At 35.7% G+C, this 19,671-nt stretch overlaps 1 protein-coding gene across 3 annotated transcripts in view; it reads right to left on the bottom strand.

The window, feature by feature from the left end:
* Window positions 1-19,671, bottom strand: part of LOC115215855 (VWFA and cache domain-containing protein 1-like) — a 92,152-nt gene that overhangs the window by 43,865 nt on the left and 28,616 nt on the right. For all 3 annotated transcript variants that reach the window (XM_029785193.2, XM_029785195.2, XM_029785196.2), the window contains exons 2-6: window positions 11,525-11,587; window positions 7,977-8,125; window positions 3,955-4,061; window positions 2,840-2,978; window positions 1,314-1,458 (exon numbers count right to left, since the gene is read on the bottom strand). In XM_029785193.2, coding sequence (XP_029641053.1) covers window positions 1,314-1,458; window positions 2,840-2,978; window positions 3,955-4,061; window positions 7,977-8,125; window positions 11,525-11,587 — 603 coding nt within the window. The remainder of the gene's footprint in view (window positions 1-1,313; window positions 1,459-2,839; window positions 2,979-3,954; window positions 4,062-7,976; window positions 8,126-11,524; window positions 11,588-19,671) is intronic.

The raw sequence follows: 19,671 nt of genomic DNA, 5'->3' as shown, positions 1-19,671 counted from the left end.
TGCAGACAAAACAAAGGAAATATTCCTCAGTTCTTGTCTACAGAAAATGATGAGTTGTATCCAATATACTTAAAGCATATTATATAACATAGTCATGAACATTTAACATTTTAAAAATTAAAAACAAATTTGTCTTTTTGCATCCCTTCACAAATTGTATTACAGCCCATAGGTGAGAACTGCAAGTCTAAACATATAATGAAAGTATGAATGGCTGAAATAATAAGAGAGAAGACAAGCAACTAAGATGACAGTAGTCCACATTCTGTCACAAATGCAGTTGGATATCAATGGTCAAGATACTTAACTTTCAATGGCTAAGTCCAACTGGTTGTAGGCAGGTTGTTGTGCTTCAACCTGGCAGACTGAACAAACCTGTGATCAAACATTCTTGCCATGACTATCCCTTATTTTCAAACAGTACATGCAAGACTATGTTATCAAAGATACTCCTTTTCTGTTCTAGTTGGTAGGGTTTGAAAATATGGTTGCTGTTTCTAACAAGTTGAGCAAATGCATAAAAGCTCCCTTGTTAGATGGTGTGCAACACAAACATCAGAAAAAGTGCAAGTGGATTTAGCAGACACACACACACAGCAGGTACCACAGGGTTATAGCCCCAACCATGTAAGCAGTGCAGCGTAGACTTCACAAATGATTCACTAACATACAATGCTGAATTCAGTCCTTTCCATGGAAAGGCAATTTTTGAAAGGCGAGTGTCCTATCTCAGGGGAGATTTGTCGCTTATCAATCTAACACTGAGGGGCCTGTGAAGAAACAATGGTTTCATGGACAACCATGATTCACATCAGGATTTTATATCATAAATAAACTACTATAATAATCAACAGGATATGCTGTTTAGATTTGGAGTCAGAACTAAGGGATTTTTTAATCACTATGGCTGTTTTATTTCCATTACAATCACAATGCACACATACGCATATGCATACATATATAGTGATGCACATACACACACAAATCAGAAAAGCAAACATGTATTCATGTGCAAGTACACAAACATCTGCACACACAAGTAGAATTTTACTATAACCTAGTTCTAGCATGTTTAATGTAAGAGAGCATTAAATACCTAATTAAAATATATAATGTAAAGAGCATTGAATATCTAATTAGCATGTTCAATAAAGAGAATATTTAATCTCTAATTAATATATCTAAGGTAGAAAGCATTGAATACTTAATTAACTTATTCAATGTAGAAAGCATTCAAAACATAACTGTTACTGCAGTAGACAACTACTACATTATTACCAAGGGCAATGATATCGTGAAAAGAGAAAGCTTACATAGTCATTTTCTGACAGAGATTCCAACAAATGTTTTGCTACAGCTTTAGCAGTGTTGAGTTGAGTCAGACTTAAAGATAATCCATGATCCATTACAATAACTAAATGTTTACGTTGTGGTCGGATCGTAGATACAAATACATCTCTGAAAATAAAACAAAAAGAAAACACTTGTGAGATGCAGTGGCTGTGAGGTTTATGTACTGGACCACTCTTCAATTAGTCATTTGTTTATATCTAACTACAACAGTTTAAATTAGTGTCAACATATTTAAAGCAGTGAACATTAAAAAGCTAACCAGAAATAATGGAGTGGGGAAAAAATAACAATGAGTTACATTATTTTAATTATTTCAGCAAATATGGATGACAACTCCAGAAAAGATTTCTTCTTTTTATGATCTCATCAGTGAAAAAAATGAAGAGAGAACCACTAAATAAATGTACACTAGTTATGCTATGACCTTGAGCAAGGTAGTTAACTCCACTTGCTCTAATTCATCAAGCAGGTTCCACTCCCTACTTCACTGATGAGGGGTTAGTAGTAGCAAACAAATTTCATTAAAACAAATAATAATACTATCCCCACCTATTTTCTAAACAATCATATATTGTTGTATGTGAAGATTCCCTCTTCTTATCTGAGACTCATACATTGTTGCATGATGGGGATCATAACATAAAACTGCAGATCAATTTCCAGTGAGTCTCTTCCTTATTGTTTTACTTGATTTCTCTACAACTGAACCATGTATGCCCTCTACTGCAAGACACCTATTTCTGTCATCTATTCATAAAACTTTTCATCACCTGGCACACAGACACCTCCATCAATATTATTCCCCATTCAGTTGATAAGTCTTATGTTGCATGTTACTTAGTGACCTCAATGCTGCTGGTGCAACATAAAATTCACCCAGAACACTCTATAAAGTGGGTGGCATTAGCAAGGGCACCCAGCTGTAAAGACCATGTCAAAGCAGACAGTGGACATCCTGTCAAACCATCCAATCTATACCAGGATGGAAGGAGCATCTTAAATGATTATGATGATACAACCAGTACATGGTCTAACCATGCCAGCATGGAAAGCAGGCGTTAACTGATGATGATGATTTATTAGCTTGCAGAATTCAGTTCACGCCTTTCTGAGAGTAGCAGAGCACAGAGGGAGGAAGTGGTAAGATAAAGAGAGATGACTTCACCATCACAGAAGTCTTCAATGATGTCCCAGGTGATGATGATGTTTGAAATAATCATTCAGGAGTCTATTATTGGTATTTTACATTTCCTTCATCGCTTACTTGTTCAGTTGCTGGCAGTAAAGTGAGAAGAGAGCAATAGGGACATAAATGAAATGGCTTTGACCATATTGTAGCCTTGATTCTATCTTTGGTCTATGACACTCACTGCTATTGCTAATGAATCAAAAAGGGAGTGAGGAAAAAATAATTAAAGGTAATCAGAAACACTAAGTATTTTTATTTATTTTATATATTTTTACTGTTTCAAAAATTGTCACTTACCTGTGTCTGATATCATGGACATTTAAACAATCTTCAGACCATTCAAAAGTGTTAGCTGGATATTCATTATGAATGCCTTGAACTGAGATGAAGTATTGCCATTTGAGGCTCGGGAAGTACTGAACATTGTTGTGCCATACTGAAATGTCAAAAGAAAATTACAAAGTTCCATGATATTCAGAATAGCTTTATCTCCAAGCCTAGCTATGACATTTAATCAACTGTACAACATTTATTGATGAAGTGAGACAGAGTTGTGAAATGAAGCACAAAAGTTGAGAAACACACCATCCATGAGGTGAGGCACAATTGTTGTGAGAGAGAATGCAATAACTATGAAGTTAGATACAATGAGGATGGAATGGTGTACAACAGTTATGAGATGAGGAACAATGGTTGTAAGGTGACAGACAACAGCTGTGAGACATGGTGCAACTTGTAGTGGGGTGTGTCTATACAAGTATATGCATTAAATATTTATTTTATCGGGTACTAGCAGTATTGCCCGGCATTGCTCGGGTTTGTAAGGGAAATAACTATATAAGCATTTTTAAAGATGTAAAGTATAATAGCCATCTCAATATGGCTAACCACAAAGGGGGGTGTTACTGTAGCTTTTTACGTTCTGAGATTTAATAATACATTTTTACAGAGTTACTTCCCTTATATAATAGCAAAAAAATGCATTAAAAATGGGGGAAAATGATGGTAAATTTTTTTTTAAATCGTAGACTCATCGTAGACGTGCGCTAATACCCAGAAGGGCTCGATATGAATCACGACTATAAGATACCCAGTTTTGGTTACACTGCACTGCAAAATGTGGGAGTAGTTAGGAATCTAAATCGTATGAGACAGACACACAACTTCACTTTTATATATAAAGATAAAGTGATGAAAGATTTAGATGAGATGTGAACTCAGATCATAAATGGATGAAGTAAGATAATATAAGGCATATTTAAAGAAGCATTCTACAATTTTGCAACACTACTGAACGCTTGATAGAATGTTATTTTATTAAAATATTAAGCCAATAATAATCATTTTATCTCAGAATAAATTAGAACCAAATACAAAAACCACATCACAGATGCTTTTCTTTACCAACTTACCATCAGTCAGATTACGACCAGGATTAAAAGCTCCTGGTGGCAGATTAGGTGGTAGCAAGTCACAGCTATTCCGAGTGGAAATTTTACAACGATACTGTGACTGGGATCTACAAAAGAACATCAAAGCAAAGTTAATTAAAAGAGAGTAAAACAATGAAGAATAAGTCAATACCGTGTACTACAGAGCTAGCAGTGCACTTAAGAGATTAGTAACAATGTATTAACCTATACACTGACAATACCAGAGTATATATTTTATTGTGCACTTGTATTGAGTACTCTATTCTAACCATACAAACTCATTTATTGGCTAGAGATATTTGTCAAAACTCACTGAAATGTATTTTTCTGTGATTGCTTAGGAATGTTCATTTGATACATATGTATTATTCCAACTAATATGAAAATTACAGCTTCATAAAAAAAAAAAATCATCATACAATGTAGCTGTAAAGTCTGAATATTATCATTAGTTAATGTTTTTGCTTTCCATGCTGGCATGGTTTGGACCAGAAAATATGGAACATGTCACAAATTTGCATGTCATCCAAATGCCTATTTTCAATTTTATTCAACTATGTTACTGAATAACATTTTCAACATAGTTTTCCCCATTAGTGATATAAAGTTCAATGTGCTTTGTGAGAGTCACATGCACCTAATAAAATAACTCCTTCAATTTGAGTACATTCATTATTGATGCATTCTTTCAGATGATTTATATCTGCGATTTTCAGTGAGTACACCTCCTTCAGCACACCACAGAAAAAGAAGTCAAGGGGACTAATTCTGGTGATTAAGAAGCCCATTCCACAAGAATATCTATATCTATAAAAGGCAGGTTGTGTGGGTGTGTGTGAATGTAATTTATGCATGTCCATAAATTATCATGCATGTCGGTCCAATTTTAGGAGGACATTGGTCACGACCATGGCTGTGTTTTTGTCAACATACTTTTCATGGGCACCCGCGGATAGTGGTAAAAATCGATTTTCAACCATAACTTTTACCAGTTTCCACGTCGGTGAAATCCATAAGTTTGCTAACATGAGTTAAGTCCCCTGTCTAGCAATGGCGCAAAAGAAAAACTAAGGGTACATTTTTAGATTAACACCCGCACAATTTTCACTAAGAAAAAAATAACTCGGATTTTATGCATGGAATTAAGTACCCTGACCTCCTAATATGCTGTAAATCCCTTATTTTGGTTCACTGGAAATATTTTTTTTCGTTGAATAAATTCCTGTGACTTCCTAATAAGCAACAAAACCCGGGGGGGGGGGGGGGGGTAAAAATTGGGTGTGTGAGGTGGAAACCTCAGAAATTGTACTCACTCCCAACATTTTACAAGAAATAAATAGTCCAGAGTATAAATTACATGGTTCATTATTAAAATATACTCACGGAGTGGTTGGCGTTAGGAAGGGCATCCAGCTGTAGAAACACTGTCAGATCAGACTGAAGCCTGGTGCAGCCCCTGGCTTCCCAGACCCCGGTCGAACCGTCCAACCCGGACGTTAAACGATGATGATGATATAGTAGAGAATGTGCCATTTATATTGTGCATGTGTATAAATATATATATATATATATATATATATATATATCATCGTTTAATATCTGCTTTCCATGCTGGCATGGGTTGGATGGTTTGACTGAGGACTGGTGAGCCAGAGGCTGCACCAGGCTCAATCTGACATGGCAAAGTTTCTACGGCTGGATGCCCTTCCTAATGCCAAGCACCCGGAGAGTGTAGTGGGTGCTTTCACATGCCACTGGCACGAGGGTCAGTCAGGTGGTTCTGGCAACAGCCACGCTCAAAAGGTGTTTTTTACATGCTACCTGCACGGGAGCCAGTCCGGCAGCACTGGCAACGACCATGCTCGGATGTTGTTTTTCACATGCGCCGGTAAGACGCTGCTGCCAACAATCACACTTGAATGGTGCTTTCCATGTGCCACTGTGGTCCTGGCAACGATCATGCTTGGATGCGCTTTTAACGATCCACCTGCACGAGTGCCAATTAGGTGGTACTGTTATCGGCCACATTAGAGATTTTGATTTGTTTATATTTGCCTCAATAGGTCTTCACAAGTAAAGTTCACTGTCCAATGAATGAGGGGTATTCGTAAGTGGGTTGGTTACACCCACTGGCATAGGCCATGGTCCCACTTGGCTTCTCAGGTCTTCTCAAGCACAGCATATCTCTAAAGGTCTGTCATTAGTCATTGCCTCGGTAAGGCCCAATGTTCGAAGGGCGTGCTTCACTAACTCATCCCAGGTTTTCCTGGGTTTACCTCTTCCACAGGTTCCCTCAACTGCTAGGATGTGACACTTTTTGACACAGCTGTACTCATTCATTCGTAACACGTGACCATACCAGCGCAGTCGTCTCTCTTGCACACCACATCTGATGCTTCTTAAATCCAACTTTTCTCTCAGGGTGTTTACACTCTATCGTGTATGCATACTGACATTACACATCCAGCAGAGCATACTGGCTTCATTCTTTGCAAGCTTACGCATGTCCTCAGCAGTCACAGCCCATGTTTGACTGCTATGTAGCATGGCTGTTCATATACATGCGTCATACAGTCTACCTTTTACTCTGAGCAAGAGGCCCTTTGTCACCAGCAGAGGTAGGAGCTCTCTGAACTTTACCCAGGCTATTCTTATTCTAGCAGCTACACTTTCAGAGCATCCACCCCTGCTACTGACTTGGTCCCTAGGTAATGTAAGCTATCAACTACTACTAATTTTTCTTCCTGGAATGTGACAGAAGATGTTCTCTGCACATTTTCAGTGTGGAAACAAGGATTAGAATATATATATGCACACCTTCAATGCAACCGTCTCCAATGCAGATCTATGATGCAGTCTTGACCAATAGTACCCCTAGGAGAGGTTAGGACTAGATCAGGATTAGATACTGATTTTTAGAGGATCAGGAGCCCTTTTGGGCATTCTATTTTCCTTGCTTGAAGGGCTCCCAACCCATGGGCCAAGTGGGTTTAGATGATGGGGTGGAGGGAGCTCCGAAAGGGCCGGCATATGCAACCTGATCACCTCTGCTGGTCAAACTCCCAACCCATGCTTTCCCGTCGCAACACTGTAGAACTGTGTTGGGTGTGAAAACCAACTTTAAAGTATAAATATAGATTTTTGAATCAGCAATGTTGTGTTCAGCTAAGTCCTATTTATGGTGAAAAATCAATAAACTGATTCCTTACGGAGTTTTCCATTCAATCAGGATGAAAAATCGATAAACCGATTCCTTATAGGGTTTTCCACTAAAATTGGCTGCAACCTATTTTCAACCATAACTTTTACTAATTTTGATGTATTTTGTTCAAACTTGATGCCAGCATTACTTAGGATTCATGGGATCTTTGAATGCTTTCAGTTCTCAAAACCAAAAAAAAAAAAAGAGAGAGAGAGAAATGATGAGTGGAAAAATTGATAAGCCAATTCCTTATAGGATTTACCAATCAAATTGTCTGCAACCCATTTTCAGCCAAACGTTTACTAATTTCAACGGATTTCGTTCAAACCTGACGTCGGTGTTACTTAGTTTTGTTTGAAACAAAGCTTAATAATCCTAACTTAATCCCGGGCAATGCCGAGCTATACTGCTTGTTAGTGATATTTCCTATGTATCCAGACATCATGGTCACCCTGTTCATGCATACATACATAGTTACATGAACATCTTTGTGCTTAGTGATGAGCTAGTAAAGGACAGACTTGAACAACTATTTATTGAAATGGTGTAAAGGATAAACAACATAACAGGTTTCTAGTATAAACATATATCATCACTTTAACCACAAATTACCCATTATTACAAAGCAGTAGTTAAGGTTTTAATATAAATTTTGTAAGAGATTAGCAACATAATTGAGACAGAACAAAGTGAGTAATAAAAAACTGCCAGAGGAACCGCTTTTTTTCTGTCCCACATGAGTACTTATATTGTTTTGAAACATTTTAATAAGATATTAATGAAAAAAAGAGATACTCACATTAGTTCATTAAATGGCAGGTTACAGCAGTTAAGTTTACGAGTAACAGGTTGCTTCACATGAAATTTGTATAAATGTTCCACTGTAATCTTGTTTGTTCCTAAAACTTTTATGTAATTATCAAAACGTTCTCTCAGCCGATCAGCAATCTGAAATAGAGACCAAATATACAGCATGTGTATGTGTGTGCATGAGATCATCACTTTAATATCTTTTTTCATGCTTGCACAGGCCAGACAAAATTTTTGAGGTATATTTTCTACAGTCCAATGCTTTTCTTGTTGCCAATTTTCACCTGTTTCCAAATAAAGCAATATTTCTCTATGGCCAGACATGCTTTCACAGAAGATTGGAAAATGAAGGATACTGTATGATAATCATGCTTGTTTGCAATTACTACTGCACAATGTCAAAACAAAGACAACATTGATATGACCCCAACTGGAGGATGTTTACAAGGTTCAAGGTACTGGGGCTGTAGTCTGGTATGAAGGTTGAGGTAGTGATGACATTAATGGTGTTGCTGTTGGTGTGCATGGTTGTTGAAGTCTGGCCATGTGGTAAATTCTAGACAGGCAAATGTAATAAAGGACCCTTGGTATTTTGAGCACACATCCAGTGCAAATGAATGCTCAGAATGGCAAATGTGCGGTAAAAAGCAACAAAAAAGATGAAGCTGTATTCAGTGACATAAAAGGTTGACAGTTGACATGGTGAGATAAAAATACTTTGAAAGGTTATTATTTGGAAGAACAAGTATTTTCATGGAAAAGGATGTATATTCTATCAATTGCGAATGCAAGACAAAAAAGACGAATTCTAGAAGTTCATTTGAATCACTAAATTTTTAGTTCAGATGCAAGCGAAGAGACTGCAATTCTTTTAGCTCAGGCTGCCAAATTTTAAGTCTATGTTGGGGTCACTCATATTTAGTCCATATTGAGGTCACCAATTTTTAGTGGACATGTGCTAAAAATAATAGACAATTCTCTGAAGGTTTAACAAAATGAAAATTATTTATTACAGGAGGAATTAGCGATAGCATTCTGAAATATGGCATAACAGATTCTCAGATGAACACAAGAAAAATTTTGAGCTCCTGGTTATAGAATTACAAATCCAGACAAATATGTATGCATCATATTAAAAGTCGTAACACCACGATACTACATAATATATAAATGTGGTACAAGATGTAAAGAATGTGAGACATGATAACATTCCACTAGTCCATAAACTGTTAAGATTTAGAGTGTTCTTCCATTAGACATATTTTCCACGTAGTGGAGGTGAATTCTGACAACAAAGAGATAATGCATCTTGTTTCTTTCAGGACTTGTCAGGAACTGACTAAAATCTTTTCACGCCTTATAACAGGCAGAGTGTATCTATGTGCAATGCACTCAGTTGGCTAAACCAAACAAATCACGCACAGCCAGATGACAGTTCCACCAAAGGGAAATAGTGCTCCTGCAGGAGGAACAAATGGCAGTATCATCTGTATAAAATGCTTGCAAAGTGAACTGTATGAAAGGACCCAAAAGTCAGTTGGTGGTGTTGAAAGGACCCAAAATCCAGTTGGTGGTGTTAAATAAAGCAACATTAATACTGAAGAAAAATATTTATAGTTTTAATTAAGTTGTTAACATTTCTGAAGGTAGCATGTCACAGATAGAACTGAGTATTGAGGCACAGCAGAGACAGCTCCATAAGTAAATACAGCCACGGTGCAATCTAACAGGAAACCACTGATCCAAGAGACCCTCAACAGGCAGTTTTAGCAGGAGGCTAAAGTGCCAAACATGATCCAATGCTTTGCTCAAGTCTGCTGAACAACACTGTTTACACTAAATTTCTTGAGGACAAGAGCACAATGGAGTATGACATGAGAGTATGTCTCTAGTAAATTTGGCTTTATGAAAACCACACTGGTGTTTGTTAGGAAGAAGAGGGTTTCAAGTTGTTAGAGAAGATTGTTGATACTAATTGCCTTCATCACCTTCATGTTGGAAATGGGTGTGATAGCACAATTGTTGGCAGGGTTAGATGGAATACACTATAGCATGTTTTCAAAGATTGAGATAAAGATCTCTCCAGAGGAATAGACATGGTGGGGATGAAGAGTTTCATGAAAATAGGGTGCATTGCTTGAGGGTAATAGAAGGGGTAGTGTCAAAAGGAATGGGCTTGTTGGTTTGAAGTTACCAGAATTACTTTTACACTTGACATGTGAGTGTTCTGTATATTACAGTATATTTTAAAAGTTGTTACTTGAACTTTAAAACTATAATAAATAAATAAAATTCCCCCTACACAAAAAGCCTACTGAGTAACAAAAATACCATGTAGATTGTCTCATATTTACAGACTAGACAGTATTTGACACCTGACTCTGCATTCCCAAAATCCTGTTGAAATAGTTTGTCAGCAGAAGTTAAAATGTTACTATATAATAATATTATGCTTATGTAATAGAGAGGTGCGATGGCCAAGTAGATAAAGGAACTGGACTACCTTCCTGATAGTTCACGAGTCTAAATTCACTGCATTCACTATTTTTCTGGGCAAAACAGAAGTGTTTTTTTTTTCTTCAAAAACATTTCTAATTAAATTGTTGCTACTCTCACATCAATAGGGAAATAATACTTGTGATCAACTGACAATTCGGAAACAAATTCGTTTCTCATTCACATAATTCTACAAAACTAACATGAAGTGCTAACCCTTAAAAAGTCACTGTGAGAGAACATTAACACCAGTAACAGTGAGGTGGCCATGTTGATAACTTAGAACTCATAGATCTTGAGTTCAAATCCACTGCAAGTGCTTCATATATTTTGGCTATACATTCATTTTCAGGAGTTTCAGATAATCCAGGTGTTTATAGTAAGTACCAGAATATCTGGAGAAATTTATCTACTTTACATTAGCAAAGACGCATTCACTAACACACTTCAAACTTGTTCACATATGTGCTGATTCCTCTTCCTGCTTTTTCTACAACATAATCTGATCCTCTCAGCTAGCTGGCTATATAATGCTGGGTCACTAAATTCTACAGTGTTTCACTCCGAAAAATTTTGCACTAAATCCTTCCCACAACATCATTTCTCTGAAATTCATTTCCTGCCCATATTTTTCACGCAAACTCAATCTACAGTTTGTCTAATACAAGATCAATCACATTAATTTCACCAGACTGAGTGAGCTTACATAGGTTAAGGGCACTGTCCAACTTCTTATTAACTAATAAAAAAATTTTTTTTTTAAATTAAGCTAAGCACAACACTGACCCTCAACAGTTCCTCTATACTGAAAATACAAACTTAAATGAGCCAACAAGAGACTCTACATGGTGGCTATATCTTTTAAAAATAGAAGCAGTCTCCCTTAAATAATAAAATATCTTACAAGAAGGAACATATACTGAATAATGTAATCCTAGATGCACTATGTATGAAAGAAAGACAAGATGGTCATGGGTGAAATATCTTTAACCATAATTCAGTGGGATTAGAGCCAGCAGAAATGAAGTAATTAATATTTACCACATCAAGCCGTTTTTCTTCATCTCTGTAAATAGTCACATAAGGAAGGGAGTCATAAATTGCCTGAAATGAAATTGAAACTCATTAATAAAAAGTAAACATCAGAAACAATTCAAATACGTATAAATCATAATAAAAATTGCATAACACACAATACAGAGATCAACTAATTTTATATTTATGCACGCGCGCGCACAAAGTATCACTGTAGAAGTCGAAAGAAGGGGAGACAAACACGATCTGACCACGCAAAAACCCATCTTTTGCACGATCATTTTCATGTGAAAATACTTATTTTCCACGGGAAATTATATATCATTTGAAAGTTCTGTATGTGAACTTTCTTTTCAAGCTATTCTTGAATCAGACCATGATATGGCGCAAAAGTGCAAAGACAATAAAAAAGGGACTACCGTGGATGCTCATATAGGATTAATGCATAGCGACGCTACTTGTCAATCTGGCATTTGACAAGCAATGTGTGTGTATAAAAAATAACATTTACTAAAAGAAAAGTATGTTAGACGGAAAGGTGCATGATTTAAAGAGGATTTAGCTGTTGTTTCTAGCATATACCATGACTACCCACCCCTATATCAAGTGAGTGTGTGTGCGTAAGGAAAGACATTACTAACAGAAAAGTATGCTCTGATATTAAAAAAAAATTTTTTTGAAAATTTACGATTTTTTTCACTCTGTTTTTGTTTATAATTTTAAAATATTGGAGAGCCTGAGAAAGTCATTACTGGGATTTATCTCGGGAATTAAAAAAAGCATACAAAAGATAATTTATTTTAACAGCATAATTTTCTGTAAGTAACTGTTTTTTTTTTACACAGAATTGCTTGATTGGGAGTGGGGTTTAAATTACTAAATTTATTTATGGTTGCTTAAATCCCAGCAAGGGACCTTGGGCTAAACAAAACCTGTGTGTTACTTCCACATCATCAATCCATAAAATATCTTTATAGTGAGAAAAATACTGCAAGACATCAATACAGGTCAGAGTGATGAAGAAATGAGGAAGGTACCTGGTGGTCATTGGATGTGCTAGAAACACCAGCTAAATTCCTTTTTAAATCATACATCTCATTTGAAAATATCTTCATAAGAAAAAAAATTTTTTTCTTTACTGAAAAGGCTTCTCCCATCATATTTAAGAGCTTAGTGCAAAAACAAATTGGTCAAAATTAGTCCAGAGAGGTGGAAGGGGGAAATAAAATTTTCAAAAATGTTTTTGTATATATAAAAAGCTTCTCTGCATCATTTCCAAGGCCACAGTGAAAATTTTAAGAAATGGAAAAATCTCCATCAAAATGGAGAACATCCAACTGATTGTGGGCATCCTGATCCAAGATCAAGATGCCCACATAATCATTTTTAATAGTCCATTAAAATTATATTGAAATGGTATCATGTTCCAAAATCTCAGGATCTATGTATTATAGTTCTATACCTACTACAAATGTGCCAAAACACAAGTCCCTATGGCTTGTAATTTTGGATTTGGTGAGGTCTAAAAACACTGCAAAATCAATTGTTATAAGCAAAAAAAAAAAAGGCTTTACATAAAAAAACAAAATTTCATTTTCAAGAACCTGAAAAAAATGGGAAACAGCTATACCATGAACACTATTAATTTGTGTAGTATGATGATGATTATCACCTCAGTTTCAAAGATATGGCTAATCATTCAATTAAACCTAATTAGACAAAATTTTGACCAATTCACTGACTAGTCCCACTATCATATTTCCGAAAATATTCATCCAAATTTTTGATATCAAAATGTTTTTTGGGATGCTCTCCAATAAAAAATGCAGTTGATGTTAGAATTAAATATTTTCAAAAATTCAGTGATACTATGTGTGCATGTGTGTGTGTGTGTGTATGTGCGTGCGTGTGCACGAGCGCTTATGAAATTTCTTGACCACATAGCCATGCTTGCACATTTCAGAATATAATGCTACAAGCATGACAATATAGTCAAGGAGTTCACTCGACAAACAGATGTCTTCTAACATACCTTTGTGTTAACCCATGTTTTGTGGGTGGAATTTAGTAGATGGAAATTATGCAAAAACCCATCATGTACGTATATATGGGAAGAGTGAAAAATGTAAACATCAGGAAAACTGACCAATCAGAACTTTGAAATGATAATACTTTGTAGCATTTCTTCTGCCTAAATTGGTAAGATGCATCACTCGTCATTCTCACCACTGTTTACATGGAAACATGTAATCAATATTACTATTGTTTACTAAATGTAATATTTTTTTTACTTGTTTTTGTCATTAGACAGTGGACATGCTAGGGCACTGCTTTGAAGAATTTTTAGTGGAGCTGAACTGCTAAATTATGGGAACAGAAACACACCCCCACTGGTTGTCAAGTGGTGATGAGGGACAAATGCAGATACAAAGATACACATACCATACATACATACATATATATATGTGTGTGTGTGTGTATGTATGTATGTATGTATGCATGTATGACGATCTTCTTTCAGTTTCTATCTACCAAATCCACTCACAAGGCTTTGTTCCACCCAAAGCTATAGTAGAAGACACTTGGCAAAAGTGCTACTAGGTTGTTGGGGAGCAAGCCTCTTACCACACAGCCATGCCTAAAAATACTTAGTGAACAAAAGTGAGAGCAGTCTCATTCTTGTTCTTATGACATATGAAGCATCAAACTCACAAGAAAGTCTAGAAATAAAAGCCAAATATCCCTTAAACCATACCCTAACATCTTCAAAATGGGATTATGTAACCATAGATACATTATAACTGAAGATTGGCAGAATAGCTATGACTAAAACAATTCCGATCAAATGTCTGCTTTATCAGGGTTGACTTGAAGTTAAACAACAACCAGTAGAACTAGAATAAAAAGATTTGGGCTTAACTATCCAACATAGTACAAAATATCCCTACTTAAATCAGGAAACATTTCCCTTAAAATAGAAACAATGCTAAATTCAGCTATTTCTACACATAAACTGTGGGATGCACATTACATAAAACCAGTGAAAACAACTGCACCTCAAGACATACTACAAGGTTAGACAAATATAGCTAAAACAACACATTATTCTACATTCTAAATGGTAAAAATTAATGTCCTTTCAAGAGAGAACATCAAAAGAACATCAAGAGAGAAGATCAAAAGTGATACATTTAAGACAAGATACACAGAATATAAATCCTTGCTAAAGCAAATGAAAAAAAAATACATCTCTATTTCCATAAATCTGGAAGAACAACACCAATAAGATAAGCTGATCTAAAATAGAAACTGCTTACTACCTGCCACATTATTATTAAAAGATCTGTTAAATATTTACTGCATATTGCAGACATGTATAATTATACAACTGATATGTAATTATGAAACTTAATATAATTATGTAACTGGCTGACAAAGATAGAGAGCAGACTACTACTATTATTACTACTACTGCTGCTGCTGAGCAAAGGATTGGCAGAGCCATTAAGGCAGATTCTGAAGTCAACATTGCCTTTCATCCTTTCAAGGTTGATAAAGTATCAGTCAAGTACTGGAGTCAATGTAATCAACTTGTCCCCTACCCTCTATATTGCTGGCCTTCTGCCATTATTATTATCATCATCATTATTATTATTATCATTGTTATTATTATTATTATTATTATTATTATAATTATTATTATTATTATTTCACCATCTTTTCCGTTTCTTTCTCCCCATATAAATCCCCATACAAATTGTCATCTGTTCTTGTGATGTCATCCTCATCCATGCCCCTGTGACTAATAAAAGAAATTATCATTATTATTATTGAGTGTAAAAGCAGCATATGCCATCAAAGTGATGCTGGAGTACAAATATACAAAACTCAATATATCCATCTGTTATGAGTATACCAGGCACATGCATCATTGCCAACTGTGCACAACATAGTAACCTCATATCAAGATAAACAGCACATGACATTGCAGGTGACACTCAGTTAAAATTTTCTTCAGGTCAAGTTGCCCATCCTGCTCAAAAGGTCCCCATGTTTCTAGAAGTGAATTATTCAAACCCCCAAAGAATTCCCCTCGGTACATGGCTATGATGCTCCTCCATTACTCTGCTTGTAATCAGAGATGCACATATTGCCAGTCACTAAGAGACATGCTCAACTGGTCATGGTCAAGCAACTGACAAGCAAATCTGTGGTATTGAACAAACTATTTGTTGCAGCCCATCTTTTACTCCAAGACAAAACATATAGAATGTAAACATTTCCGATCAGTTAAGATCAAAAGCTATGAGAGTCACTACTTATTGCATCAGGGCAAGTTGGCAGAATCATTAGCATGCAAGGTGAAATGCTTAGTGACATTTCATCCATCTTCACATTCAAATTCCATACATCTGTCCTTCATACTTTTGGGGTCGATGAAATAAGTACCAGTTGAGTACTGGAGTTGATGCCATCAACTTAACCCCTCCTCCGAAAATGCTGACCTTGTGCCAAAATTTGAAATCATTACTGTTTGTTAAAAATCATTAGAGCAGTAAAGAAAAAATATTTTGCAGTATTTGTTTTGCTTCTAAGTTGAAATAGCTACTCAGGGCAATTTTGTCTTTTGATCTTCTGGAGTTGATATAACTGGTTAACCTCCTGCACCAAATTTCTGGCCCTGTGCCTATGTTAGAAAACAATTAAAGCAGCAGCAGGTTACAATTCAAGCATAGCCAGCCAACTTGCCAGTTACAGTTTTAAGACTTTCCCTTTCCCACTCATCAATATATAGATTGCAAGTGTGTAATGGAGAAGCGTCAGTAAAGCTTCAGCTTCCTCAGAACTAGTGTGAGTGTGATTGTGTGTCTGTGCGTAAACCAACTTTTTATTTATGGACCCCTCTTTGATTCCTCTTTTACTTGGGTGGACCCACACAACCATTCAATATTTAAAAAAAGGAATTGTACTAAAAAAAAATTGCTGAATATTTTGTGTGTTGTAGAAGTATAATCACTTTATTGCACATAATTTTTAGCAACAACACAGATGGACCCCACCCAAGGGCTATATGGGCCCCGGGTTGAGAAACACTAGTTTAAACTAATACAAATTTCACACATCACATCTAAGTTGTCAGGCAATGGTGGGGGGACAAACACAGACACACAAACATCTACATGTATACAACAGGCTTCTTTCAGTTTCCGACTACCAAATCCACTCACAAGGCTTTAGTCAACCCAAGGCTATGGCAAAAGACACTTGCCCAAGGTGCCACGCAGTGGAACTGAACCCAGAACCAGGTGGTTGGGAAGCAAACTTCTTACCACACAGCCACGCTTGTGCATGTGCATATTAAATGAAGTGAGCCAACTGAAAACACAATCCTGAAAAAATATACCCAGTACAATGTAAAGGTTAAATGAAACTCATTATGTCTACCTCATTTCAGGGGATTGTCTGAGAAAATTCAACACAAGGACTGTGATCAAAAGTAACACTACACCTCACAGATTTCTAACTAAAACTAAATCTACACAAGGGTAACAAGAACTTAAGAACTGTGAACTATATTATAAAGCAGAAACTGAGAGAGGTCCCTAAAGGAACATTGGAAAGTTCTTAATGAGAACAGCTGAATATAAATGATGCAAGAAATGAAAATACATACCAATAAGGAATTAAATTCCTGTAACTGATAGAGAATCATAGTGGAATATTAAAAAGAAAATTGAAATAGTAGTATATATAATGCTTGCTATTAACCCAAGATCAATGTGTAGCCTTCACTGAAAGGTGAATATAAATAACCTAAAAAATGTTCATTATTCAGGTGTCAATATCCATATTTTCTAATTCAGTTAGTTACATTCAGGATTATATGACATTTGATAATGATTGAAGACCAAACTGATCAAAATATGATAGCAATCCTTTAAATCTAAGAGATAAAAAAGATTTATCACCCCAAAAATTATAACTTTAATAATGGTGTTTCTGACATAGACACAAGGCCAGAAATTGGTGGTGGTGGTGTAGGTGACTATGTCAATTTCCAGGCTTGACCAATACTTTATTTTATTGAACTAAAAAAATGGAAGGTGCATCTGACCATGGCAGGATTTAAATTTGGGGTGTAAAGAGCCAGAACAAATATCCAAAGTACTTTGTCAATGCTTTAATAATTCTGTGATAAATAACAAAAAGCTATCTCCCTTAACAATTAATAATTGATTTTTTTTATTATGTACAAAAGTAATCTTTATCGGTGACTAACTGGTTGAATCCAATGCTGGTACATTAACAGTGCTGCTTAAAATTGGTTTCAGCCCAAGAAGAGCAGTGCCTACAATTTTTGCAGGCCCTCAAAGACTGATGACATAGATATGTATGACATTCAACTTGAATATCTGTAAACCAATATATGTTCAAATAGGGAATTCTGTATAGCTGATGATCTGGGAAGGAAGGATTATATACAGTAGCTTGCAAAGCACTGGTGGGGAGAAACACAGTATGAGTGATGTGAGAATTGAATACTGTGTATTTTATTTGAAGCACTTGAGATATCCACTTGCATTCATATTCTTATATTTTAAAAAGATGTTTTCAAACATACAAATCCTAACTTTGCCACAAATCTATGTAACCACTCAATTTGCTAGAATAAGCAGTCAAATCATCCTTAACTCACATACTAAAAAAGAAAATTATACATACACTGAATAAAAGACAAAATCAACATCTCAAGCCCCTTTCATTATAGGTCTACACAATCAGGGATGACCTGACACTAAACATTTAAAGGGAGGCCTGGAGGGGAATTCACAGATATGGTGGTAAAAGTTAATGCAAAAACCTAGTCTTCAATGATATGACAATGTTATGAAAAATAAACACCTTTCATGCCATTGCTCTGCTTTCTTGGTATCACTTCAACCTTTTACTTTTTAAATTTAAAAACTATTTAGGAAACTATATCCCTAACATCAACTTAATAACTACATTAATTATTTTACTAAATACAAAAAATACTTGATTATTTTGAAAATTCTCTCAAATATATATGCAGTGTTAGAAAAATCACCAGAAAGCAGTTGAAGATAACAAAAAAATTGAGGTCATTCAGGTAAATTTCATTGATCATCTGTTGATAAAGGATGAACTAAACAAATACCACAGTACTGTAATAAAAGTTAGAGATTTCATGAGTGGGCAACAGGGAGTAGAGTAGGGAGCTTTGATTTTTTAATTGTATCTAAGAAAGCTGAATGATTTGATTATAGGCTTGCCATGGAGCTATAAGGCTGCAAGGGGCAGCATCAATAGATAGTTGAGAACACATGAAAACCAGCAATAAAACATATACAGATTGGTGGTGAGGGGACTATAAAAGGATGACAAATAGAGAAAGAGTGGGGAAGGAAATCTGAAAGAAGATGAGAAAGAAACAGAGAAGAGAGAAGGATAGAGCAAGCAAGCGAGAGAGAGAGAGAGAGAGAGAGAGAAGAGTGTGTGTGTGTGTGTTTCAACTGATGTATTTTGGGTTTTTTGCTGTTTATTTTTTTTTTGCTTTAGTTTTAGGATGAGAAAACTACAAAGGTAGGAAAAAGAGACAGAGAAGGGGACAATGTTCCTTATTTGAATAGGGAGAAAAGATCAATTGATCTTTTTAAAGCAGTAATAATAATTTTTATTACTGCTACAAGTACAATGGATGAGGGGACATTACAGGGTTAGGAAAAGTGGTGGTGGTGTTAAAATGAAATTAAAAACAATCAAAATATATGATAATATTCCAAGAGGAGAAATGTCACTTGGTCTTTATTACCACAAGGAATGTCACTTGATTTTTATTTCTACAAGCATGCTAATATACACATATAAACAAAACCTTGAGGTGAGATGGAATATAAATAATTCAAAAGATCTCAGTATTTGACTAGTATTGTATCAGTCCACTAAAAAAAATAAATGTGAAGTTGACCACCGCAGGATTTGAACTCAAAATGTAAAGGTTATAAATACTGCAAGGCATTTCACCTACTATTCCTAGCAATTCTGCAAATTGCAATAAGGATTTCTAACAAAGGCACGAGGTCACAAATGTTTGGGAAAAGAGGGTACAGTCAAATAAACTGTTACCAGTC

This window comes from Octopus sinensis, linkage group LG9, assembly GCF_006345805.1.
Source record: "Octopus sinensis linkage group LG9, ASM634580v1, whole genome shotgun sequence".
In the NCBI taxonomy this organism is placed as follows: domain Eukaryota; kingdom Metazoa; phylum Mollusca; class Cephalopoda; order Octopoda; family Octopodidae; genus Octopus; species Octopus sinensis.
Note: the sequence above shows the minus strand (reverse complement) of the source record. Positions and strands in the feature narration are given on the sequence as shown.